The sequence below is a fragment of the Felis catus genome, chromosome E2, assembly GCF_018350175.1.
Source record: "Felis catus isolate Fca126 chromosome E2, F.catus_Fca126_mat1.0, whole genome shotgun sequence".
Taxonomy (NCBI): Eukaryota; Metazoa; Chordata; class Mammalia; order Carnivora; family Felidae; genus Felis; species Felis catus.
Window position 1 is genome coordinate 60,995,046 of NC_058382.1, and position 11,306 is coordinate 61,006,351.

Here is an 11,306-nt window from a genome sequence, read left to right on the forward strand (position 1 = left end):
CCATGGCTTTTGTTCCCTTTTTCAAAAGTGGCTGCTAAGTTAGGGTTTGCAACACCGGGCTCTAACTTAACGCCTTTTGGCCCCCCGTGACGTCCTGCCCCTCCGTGCGAATGCCGCCCCCGACGCACACTCACCCACACTGCGTTCTTCACTCTGCTGACCCGCGAGCCGCTGACCCCCGCGCAGTCGAAACTCTGTGTGTTCTGACCCCGAAGACTTACCTGCTAACGGCTTGCTGTTGAGCAGAGGCCTCGCCAATAGCCGTCGATCAACGGCACTTTGTAGGTCGTGTGTCTTACTGTGCTCTTACAGCCCGGCGGGATGCAGGGAAGAAATGTTAGGAAAATCACAAGGGAGAGAAGATATGTTTACAGTCCTGTGCTGTATTTATCGAAAAATTCCACTGACAAGCGGATTCATGCAGCTCAAACTGGTGGTGTTCAAGGCTCAGCTGTATTTCTGTTCGAGCATCGGCTCTCAGAGAGGGCTCAGTCACAAGGAAGTGATGCGTGTTTCCGTCCTGTGCCCCCAGGCCCGCCTCTGCCTTCTCTCTCTGGGCCGTGGCACCAGCTTCGCGCTGGCCTGCCGAAGGGGACGCAGGGGAGGGCCACCCACAGGCACTGGAGGCACGGGGTTTGGGCAGCAGGGTGGGGGGCTGGGAGGGGCTGCATCCCTGGATCGGACCTCCAGGTTTGCCCTGCCATGCTCCAGAGCCCCTCCGGCAGTCCTGGTGGCCTCGCAGCAAAGTCCAGCCCAGCTGCCTGTGTCCTCTGGGCCCTAGTGGGCAGCTGGCCGTGTGTCGAAGCTGCCGGGACCATAGGTGGGCCCCCCTGTCCCCTCACGAGCCAGCACCTGAACCCCGAGCCCCCCAGAGTAATGATGCGTTCAGTGTGGTGTTGGTGACGCTCGCTGCCCATGGCCAGATGGACACGGCCCACGAAGACAAGTGCGTGTTCGTGAGCACCCGGCCGCTAAGGCTGAGATTTGGGAGTTCTCTGCCACGGCCCCTCACGAGCTCACCACGAGCTCGCCACGAGCTCACCACAACCTCGCCACGACCTCCCCGGCGGCTGAGATGCCCCCACAGCTTGTAGACCAGAGGCCACACGTGCCTGCTGGCCCCAGGTGGACGTTGGGATGCCGTGTCCCTCTGGCCTGAAGCTTGTGGTCAACAGCCCCAGAGAGTGGAGCTCAGTGGCCCGGGAGGCCAGGAGCTACTGTGCTCTCCTGCCCCCACTGTCTGGCCGAATCCTGTGGTCTCCTCACGAAGGGGCAGGTGGCTCAGACAGGGCCTCAGGGGAGCCAGTGCCTACGGCCCGAGGAGCAGTCCCAGAGCAGAGCCCGGGGGTGGCAAGATCCTACCACGTGGCCACTCAGGAGAACACGCCATCAAACGGGGCCCCTCGTGGGACTGCGGGGTGCAGGGAGGGCAGCACCAGCCCACGAGGGGCCCCCGGCCGGCCCTGCCCGCCTGCCCGTTCCGTCCGTCTGGCTGCAGCCCTGCAGCCCTGCCCTGCTCTGGGAGGCCTGACCCCGAGGAGGGCTCGTCCTCTGCCCACAAGGGAGCCCGGAACCCAGGCCGAGGCAGCTCCCTCCATGTTGCTGTCCTGCAGCGGGGTGCCCTTCCAGAGCCGGCTCGGACGTGGCCGGGCTTCGCGGCCCCGTGGGACATCTGCCCACCTTGCAGGCTCCCTGTTGCGTTGGGAGGGGGCTGTCCGGGCCCCAGTGCCTGCCACTCAGACACTGCTCCTGTCTGCAGGGGCGTCCTGGCCCCGTACGCCGTGCCCTCTGAGCTGCTGCTGGTGGAGGAGATCCCACGGAACCAGATGGGGAAGATCAACAAGAGAGATCTCATCAGGCAGTTCTACCCGAGTGACCAGGGTGCCCCGAGGCCGGGCACCGGTGAGCCAGCGTCCCCTGTAAACTAGAACCCCCCAGATCAGAGGGAACAGTGCCGGGGCTAGCAGAAATGAGATCACAGTGCTGATTTTCAGATCCGACGTGACCCCCTGTCGCCTCTGCTGCGTCCTCACGGCCACACCCACACCGAGCGTGGCTCCCTGTGCTGCCGTCTGCTGGGCGGGTCCCCGCAGCGTCCAGCGGCACGCCCCAGGGCAGCAGGCCTCCAAGCAAAATTCAGTAAAGTCTGTGCAAAGACAAGCATGTGCCGTGCTGTCTGCCCAGGGGCGCAGGGGGGCATCGCGTGCCGGGTACAGAAGTCCTGCCTCTGTGTGCACAGCCGAGTGTCTCCCACAGTCTGGGCTGTCCATGTGGCCTCCCCAGGTGACCTGTGACCCCTCCAGGCCCTCCTGGCTGGACACCCGACTGCTCAGAGAAGCCAACCGGGAGAGTGGGCCTGGGTATCCTGGTGGGGACAGCCCGGCACCGTGAGCGCGGCATCACCAAGGGGCGTCCCTCTGCACAGGGCCAAGCGGACCGCCATGGGAACTCAGGGCTCGGAGCAGAGTGCCTGGATGCTGTGCTGGCGGCCACATGTGGCCCCATGATCCCCCACAGGAGCTTTCTAGACCAGGGGCCGGGGGGCCTCTGTGATGGATGAGCCAGGGGATCCGAGTTTCTGGCTCCGTGGCCACGCGGCCCCTGTCGCTGTCGATCCTGCTGTTTGTGTGAGAGTCCGTCTGATGGGCCGACAGCTGCCCTGCCTTGACCCACCTATCTGTGCCACGCCCTCCCCGGGGCCCCACGGCACCCTTTTGCGTCCGCCCCACAGCCCTGCACCTCTGCTCTTAGTGGTGCTGGCTCTGGCACATGGGTGCCCCACCCACACTGCAAGCAGAAAATCCAGAAGCTTCTGGATAGTTTATCGGAGACCACAGCAGCTGCTGTGCCCAAGACTGCTGGAGTCTGGAGCTCTTTCTGAACGTTATGTGCCCGGAACGCTTGCCTAAAAGACCAGCAAAATGGGGCTGGGGCGGGAGGGGCCATTTTGGCCCTGGGCAGGGGCCAGGTGCTCGAGACGCTGTGGAAGCCGGCCGACTACTCCCCTACTCCCGCGCGGTGTGCGGCCTGGCTCCCCGAGAGCCTGACCCCAGGCGTGGTGTTTGCTCCAGGGTGACCAGCCCATGCTCCTGCCTGAGCCCGGGACACGCACACCAGTCATTGCCTGCCAGGCAGGCTGGCCACCGGAAGGGCTCAGCTGGCTGCCTGCCGTCCGACTCTTCTGGGGGGGTGGCCCTCGGCACCACACGGGACAGCGTGTGCTCAGGCTGGCCCTGGTCTGGCCTTGTAAGTAGGGAGCCACCTGCCACTGGGGGGAATCAGATCGAAGGTTGCAGGGTCTTTAATTAATCCTGAAAGCTTTGATTCCTGAAACCATTCACAAAATTATTTAGTTTATGCTATACTCTGTATCAAATACCTTGAAAGCCTAATAGTCACCTTCTACTAACAAGACCACAGAAGGACGTTGGCTTGTTTTGGGAACATGTGCCTCTGAGGACACGGAATGCCGTGTCCTCCTTGTCCATGTGACCGAGCATGACGACGCTTCCCCCTTGGCTGGACAGCCCTACGCTGTCCTGCGCTCCACTCCCAGAGAAGGGCCAGGAGCAGGTGCCTGAGGTTGGCCATGGGCTTGGTTAGCGGCCGCTGGTGCCCCTGGCCCCCTCACCCCCAGAGGGACTCCTGTGGAGGCGTCAGGCGCCCTGGGGCTGAGGCTGTTGGAGGGCAGCAGGCGGGCCCCGGAGGGAAGGAGCACACACAGCTGGTGTAGACGGCACAGGTCCTCACCCACATGTACGGGCACCGGGGCCAGCAGAAGCCGGGCCCCGTGACGTGGGGAAAAGGCTGGAAACAGCCTTGTCTCTGCCTCAGTTTCCCTCTTCATGACTTGAGGCTGGCATTTCCTTAGGGCTCTTCTGGCCAAGGACTGAGGGCTTTGCTTCCTTGGAGCTCAGTCCGTGGAGGCTGGTGGTCCCAGCATGGCCTCCCACCTGAGCTCCCTCGAGGGCTGGGCCAGCACAGGCCAGGCTGCCACGTGCCCCCTGACCACGTCCGCCACGGGCACGGCTGTCGCCACATGCCTAATCCCTTTACCGGCCACCATCAACAGCGCAGAGTCCCCGACGGTCAGGGACTCTCCCAGGCCACGGCCACTGCTGTCCACGCTCAGATTTTTCCGTGTCTCCCCTCTGTGCCCTGGGGCCTCCCCCTGCCACACATGGCATCTGGCTTCTCCCGAAACCCTCCTCCCACACCCCTCCGAGGGGCACGGCGGGAAGTGAGACTGGACGGACACCGGACGAGAGTAGAGATCCTCTGTGCGGCACCCTCGGGCCCAGGACGGACGCCTCTCCCGTCGGGACGGGGGCGAGTCCCCACGAGGGCCCTGGGATCGGACTCTCCAGCTGAGGGCAGGGGCAGCGGGGCCCCCCCGCCAACACAGGTGAGCGTGGGGCGCCCCCAGCAGCCCCCAGGGCAGGGGCCAGGTGCCCGAGGGAGGAAGTCGTGCGAGCGCTCTGAGCGCCCCGAGAGCCGGGTCCTGGGGCGCTAAGGCTGGGGTTCCCGTCTGGGAGGGTTGGAGACCAGCCCTGCTCGCCGTGTCGGGAGGACGGCGTAACCGTGTGGAGCGGGGCAGCGCCTGGCGGATGGAGGCAGCCCCGTGGGGGAGACGCGTGCCTTCAGGGGCTCGGGCCACGGCCACGCCTGCGCACGCACGAGCCCTGAGGTCCTTTCCCAAGAGCCCCTGGAACGGCTGAAGCTCTGAAAGCCAGACTCTGTTTCTGTTTTCTCTGCCACGAGGTGGGGGGTGGGGTGCACCCTGAGTACGAGGGAGGGAAGGGCGGCGGCCCCACTCAGGTCCCCCCTGCGGGCAGCAAACCCGATCGGCCGCGCTCCCATGGCCCGGCTGTGTCGGACAGACGCCCCGGGTGTTCCCAGCCTGTTGTCCAGACAAACGGGCGCCGTGTGGTGGGCGACGGCCCAGGGTCCCAGGAAGAGGGAGCCTGGGTGCAAACCACTCTCTGTCTGGGGGTGAGGTCAGACGACTAACCAAGCCCAACAGCGAGGCCGCCGACAGATGCATAACCGTGCGGGTACGGTGGTCTGGGCGGGAGGCCGTCTGCAGGGAGGTGGGGCAGCCGGGAGCCCAGGACCTGGTCGGCAGCCAGGAACTGCGGCAGCAGGGCCATCCCCGGGGACCCAGAGTCAGACACTCTGCCGGCCGTGGATGCCTCTAGAAGCCGGGAGAGAGGGGAAACGGACCGTCCCCTGGAGCCTCCAGGAGGAAGCAGCCCTGTGACATCTCAGCACATGAGCCCCCAGCCTGAGAGGACGAGCGGCCCCCAGGAGCATGGTGGCAGTCTCCCCTCAGCTGGCAGCCTCTGGTTCCTGTGGACTCAGCCCCTCCACACCCACGCGGCTGTGACTGTGGCGGGTGCGGAATGTGGGAAGCGGGTCTGGGCACAGGAACAGAGGAGTTTGGGGAGGGTCTCCGGGCACGGTCACTCAGCCGGGACAGGAGGCCCCAGCTGTGTCCTTGCCAGCACCTCCCAGCAATCCTGCGTTCGCTTCCCTCTTCTGGGTCCCAGGTCGGGGCGGTTCTGTGGGGAAAGCACCGAGGTGGGCGGCCAGGGCACCCGCACGACAGCCCACGTGCCTCTCAGAGCCTGTTCCACGGGCAAGGCAGGGACAAGCGCCCACGCCTGAGGCAGAAGGACTTGGTGGAAATCCCGTTCCCGAAGGTCCCTCCCTGTGCCTGGTGCAGGCGGCAGGCTTGGCAAGGGGTTCGCTCCTTGGCCCTCAGCCCCTAACAGGTGGCTTTTCTGGGTCCTCTATCCAGGGGCCCGGCCCCAGGAGCGGGGGCACGGGAACAGGAGCTCAGGACGGCGGGGGGCCCGGGGGGCTCAGGCTGCATCTGAGAAGCGGAGCCCTTCCTGCAGCGCAGCCACGGCCCAGCACAGAGCAGGTACCAGGGGGGCAGCTCCCACCTGACCTGTTCTCCCCCGAGGCCACGCGGCCCCTCTGAGGGGGGCTGGGGCAGGTGGCCGGCCAAGGCCCTCCCTGAAGGCCCCACCCCCCTGCGTCTGCTGGCAGGTGGAGTCTCCCCACCGCGTGTCAAGTGTAAGGGAGTGAGCACATGCCTGCAGGGCAGGGCGTCCTTGTGCACGTGTGTGCACGGTGGGGGCTGCGTGTAGGGTCCACGCATGTGCGCGCTCCTGCACGTAGCGGCCCTGGCCCCTCCGCAGCCCCTCCCACACGGGCCGCGTCTCGTCATCGGCTTGCCAGTCACGTCGTCGCTAACAGTCTGCTCGTAGATACACGGCCGTCCAATTACTCCTTAAGGGTTACAGGCCATTAAGCTGTCAGTCTGCTTCATTCCGGCCCATCGGCGCTGTCCCCACCAGCACACAATAACCATTAAAATGACACCAGGAACAAGCAGCCGCGCCCACACGGCGTCCGTGACGTTCCCATTAGCGCCTGCCTCAATGAGGAAGGGCCGCTTCTGAGAAGACGATGTCACACTGCACCAGCCGGACGGGCGGCCCGCTGAGCAGACACACTGATGGGTGTATACACACACACGTAGGTACGCTCACAGACACACAAATGTTTACAAACAACACCGATCTGGGCTCTGAAGCCTCCTGCCAGGTGTCGGCTGCCCCTGGGCCCCCAGTGACCAGTGAGGGCCAGATCAGGGTCAGGGATAGCTCAGAGACATGCTGGGAGCCGGCAGCAGCTGGCATGGGGCTCCAGCCCGGGACCCTGTCGCCCCTAAGCAGCCTGCATGTGGACCCTGCTTCTCCCAGCCCCAGAATGGTGACATCTCTTCACAGTGGCTCAAGTACGTTTTTCAGAACCACTTTAAACACTGAGGACGGAAGAAAGAAGACCGGCCAGTGCCGTGTCCACCCGGCCTGTTGGGTCTTAACCTCGGGCAGGACTTGCCTCAGATCCTTTTCGAGAAGTAACGACAGCAGTCCCAGCCTCCGTCCCACGCTCAGGAGCTGAACACACGGTGCCCGGTGCTTGTGATATGTTCTCTCAGAGTGACACAAATCTGCCACTGAGTTCATGCTGTTCTGCTGCTGGCTGTGTTTGTGGACCTAAGCTCTGAGTTGCCATGCAGAGGCCCACCCGTCTCACGGGTGGATTGCATGGTCGTAGGCACAGGCCTCTTCCCAAAAAGACCATGTCGTGTAGACAGCCTCCAGCAGACAAGATGCCGTATCTCGCCTCCACGCAAAACAGACAGACTTTAAATCTTTGCCACGGTGCTCGGTGTCAAATAGGATCCCTTTATTTTAATTTGTACTCCCCTAATTGCTGCTTAGGTGGAGTATTTTGAATATGTTTATTGTCCATTTGAATTTTTTATTCTGTGAATTGCCTGTTCGTGTTCTTTGCCCATTTTCGAGTTGGTTGTCGGTAATTTTCTTGATTATGCATTGGTTGCGTGGCTTGCCTTTTTTTTTTTTTTTTTAATTTTTTTTAACATGTATTCATTTATGAGAGACAGAGAGCACAAGCAGGGGAGGGGCAGAGAGAGAGGGAGACACAGAACTGAAGCGGGCTCCAGGCTCCGAGCTGTCAGCACAGAGCCCGACACGGGGCTCAAACTCACAAGCCATGAGATGGTGACCTGAGCCGAAGTGGGACACTTAACCGACTGAGCCACCCAGGCGCCCCTTGCCTTTTATTTTTTTAATGGTGTCTATTGATGTGCAGAATTTTTAAATTTTAATGTGTTCACATGCATTCAGGTTTTTTATGGTTTGAGTTTTTCTTGTCTAAAACTTCCTTTCCTACCCCAAGTTCTTAAATACACTTTCCTATGTGTTTTTCTAAAAGTTACAAAGCTTTGCTTTTCTCGTGTAAACCCTTCATTCATTGCAAATTCATTTTCACACGTTGTGTGAAAGGCCCTGATTTTTCCCACGTGGAGTGACCAGTGTTTCCTTCTGTCCCCTGAAGCACGTGGGCCTCCGCTCTCTGCCCAGCATCCGGGCACGTCCTGCTCCAGGCTGTGCCACCCTCTGCCCTGTTTCCAAAGCCAAGGCGCCTGTTAGCACACGGCACCGCTATTTCCTTCTTCAGAACCGTCTTGGCTGTTCTTGGCCCTCTGCTCTTACGCCAGAATTTTAAGAGCAGCTTAAAGTTCTTTTTTAAAGAACCTTATCGGGGGTGATGAGATTTATAAGTTAACATGGTGACATCTGACATCTTCACGAAAGTGCGCCCTCCCGCCCACAAACACGGCCCAGCTCTGTGTTGTGGGCTCCTTCCTGTGTTGTCGTTTTCCCAGTAATAATCGTGCCCGTCTTTCGAGAGGGTTGGTCACAGGTCCTTCTTGTTTTTGTTGAGATCCCAAGTGGGACTTTTCATCCGTGTTTTAAGTGCTCGCTGAAATGGTTTGTGTGTTGCATTTCCATCCTGCGGCCTTGCTCGCTTCTTGGCGGGCTCCTCCCGCGGGTCATCAACGCCTGCCCGTTAGCAGGTCACGTCTCCTCCTGTGACTCCCCACTCCTTCTCCTCTCATCGCGCCACTGAAATGCCCAGTGGAATACAGACCAGGAAAGGGGGTAGATGGCCCAGAGCCACCCTCCAGCTCTGCAGGTGAGTGCAGGCGGACGCCTGATGCAGATCAGCACGTTCATTGCTAAGATGCTCTGGGAACGCACGCTGAATTTCACCGAAATGTTTCCTTCTCTATTAAATTGGCCATCCTGTCTTTGACTGGTTTTTTGTTTTTTTTTTTTTTAAGTTTATTTACTTATTTTTGAGAGAGAGAGGAAGCAGGGTAGGAGCAGAGAGAGATGGGAGATAGAATCCCAAGCAGGCTCCTCACGGTCAGTGCAGAGCCCGATGAGGGGCTAGAAACCACGAACCATAAGATCGTGACCTGATCTGAAACCAAGAGTCGGACACTTAACCGACTGAGCCCCCCCAGGCGCCCCGTCTTTGTTACTCTGGACCCTGCTGATGGTATTGTGCACCGAAGCATAGTCGTGTCCCTGGAAGAAACCCTGTGGGGTCACAGTGTGCAGATGGGGTCAGGGGGCCTGAGTTGTACTCCGTTTAATGCGACTATTGAGCTGGCCCTGTGGTTTCTGATCTACAATTCCAAAATCCAAGAAGCTTTAAAAACCAAAGTTGCCTTTTTTTTTTTTTTTATGTTGGGGGTAAACCGATCCGGCAGATGCTGCACAATTAAACGTTTGTGCCCCCTCCCAAATCCATACGTTGAAAGTGACCGGCCTGGGTGATGGTGTCAGGAGGTAGGGCTGTGGGAGGTGGTGAGGTCATGACGTGGGATTCGAGCGCCCTGGCCGCTCTCGCCTCATGGGGACGTGGCTGGAAGACACGGCCGTGAGCCCGGACGCCCTTGCGGGACTCGGAATGTGCTGGACCCTACACCGCGGCCCGGCCTCCCGAAGGCCACCTGACCTTCCCCCAGTGGCCTCGGCCGGGCCGTCCCCTGCCTGGCCCCTGTCAGGCTCGTTCTTGTGAATACAGCCCGGTGCTGAGGCACCACTGAAGCGTCCTCGTGCTTGGCTATGGGGCACTTCTGGTTCCAACCGTCGTCATTTCTACTTTGACTTAATCTCTTAATCCGTGAGTTACCTGGGAGCACCTGTCAGCCCGCCGAGCTCCTCCTGCTCTCCCGCCATCCTGCGCGCACAGGCCTGTGGTCCCGGGTCTTAGAAACCCAGGCGCCTTTTGTGCCCCCTACGCGGTCAGCTTTGCTCCAGAGCCAAGTGACTGGACACGTGACGGTGTGGTCACCTCGGGGTCAGCCTCCCCTCCGGGATGCGGCCTGTTCAAATCTGCACACGGCAGGCTGCTTTGTCTGTCCTTCCTATGTCTCAGCGCTAGGTTCTTCGGCCCTTTTATTCTTGATATATTATGTATTTTTGCTGGATTGTTAGTTAGCATTTCTATACCTATTCGTGTTTTTTCCGTAAGTTTTCTTTTTTTGAGAAATCTTGCTCTTCCCCTTTTGGGGGCACAGACAGACCGTCTAACCCCGAGCCATTTCTTCATGGGCTCCGTTTGGTTTCAACGTGTCTGCTCGTGACACAAGCAGAGAGCCCACGTGTCTGACTCCAGGGGATGGCTTGTCTTTTAGTTAGTGAATGTAGGCCATTTATTGTGACGATTTGATGTATTTAAATAGACTTCATCCCGCAACCATTTTTTTTTATTTTTTAACGTTTTTTTATTTTTGAGAAAGAGAGCCCAAGCAGGGGAGGGGCAGGGAGAGAGGGAGACACAGAATCCGAAGCGGGATCCAGGCTCCGAGCTGTCAGCATAGAGCCCGACGCGGGGCTCAAACCCACAGACCGCAAGATCATGACCTGAACCGAGTCAAACACTGAACCGACTGAGCCCCCAGACGCCCCTCATCCTGCAACCTCTACTTTGTTCTCTTTGTGCATTAGGAAATTATAAATTAAATTTCTGGGGCACCTGGCTGGCTCGGTGGGTAGAGCATGCAACTCTTGATCTCAGGGTCGTGAGTTTGAGCCCTATGCTGGGCATGGAAATTACTGAAAAATAATAATGGTAAGGGCTCCTGGGTGGCCCAGTTGGTTAAACATCTGACTTCGGCTCAGGTCATGATCTCGCTATTCGTGGGTTCAAGCCCCGCGTCGGGCTCTGGGCTGACAGCTCGGAGCCTGGAGCCTGCTTCGGATTCTGCGTCTCCCTCTCTCTCTGCCCCTCCCCTGCTCGTCCTCTATTTCTGTCTGTCTCAAAAATAAACATTAAAAATGTTTTAATTAAAAAAATAATAAATATAAATTAAATTTCTGTTGAGTACCCTTAAATTTTTTTAAATGCGTACTGTAACACTCACAGTTCTTTTTCCAAGTTTGTAGTTACGCAGTAGGCGGGCCCTGTGGCCAGGATGTAACCTTCCTCCCTGCCCCTCCCATCCTGATACACTTCTAGAGTTTCAGTCTTGTTTTGTTTTGGAAACAAAAATTAATAGGCTTGTTTTTACAGCGACTGGATAAATTTAGTGATGTTTTCTGAATTTCTTGGCTCAACGGATTTCTTGTCATAAATAACGCTCGCTGATGTTTTGGCAAGCATCTCTGAGTGGTCAACCTGCGTGGCCTCCGCACATCCGAGCCTCTGTTTTGTCGTCACTCTTCAAAGACGAGCTGCCCGGGCCCAAGCCAGGCCTCTGTATCTCTGCCTCCGGCCCCTTTGGCGTTCACGTCTTCCCAGTTCGTGAGCCTTTTTGTTCCGATGCTGTGGAGGCTGTCTTTGACCTGGACACGGCAGTGCGTCTCCACGACGGGAACAGCCAGCGGACGGGGGGGCCTTGCTCAGAT

General features: G+C 59.2%; 1 protein-coding gene across 6 annotated transcripts in view; it reads left to right on the top strand.

The window, feature by feature from the left end:
• ACSF3 (acyl-CoA synthetase family member 3) overlaps positions 1–11,306 on the top strand; it is a 54,978-nt gene that overhangs the window by 43,257 nt on the left and 415 nt on the right. For 3 of the 6 annotated variants that reach the window (XM_006941804.4, XM_045046571.1, XM_045046573.1), the window contains exon 10: positions 1,760–2,160. The exons of 1 other annotated variant lie outside the window; for it this stretch is intronic. In XM_006941804.4, the coding sequence (XP_006941866.1) occupies positions 1,760–1,928 (169 nt within the window). In that variant the 3' untranslated portion in view covers positions 1,929–2,160. Of the gene's footprint in view, positions 1–28; positions 431–1,759; positions 2,161–11,306 lie in introns of those variants that run through there. 2 more of the 6 variants (XM_045046572.1, XM_019820192.3) reach the window with 2 other exon arrangements.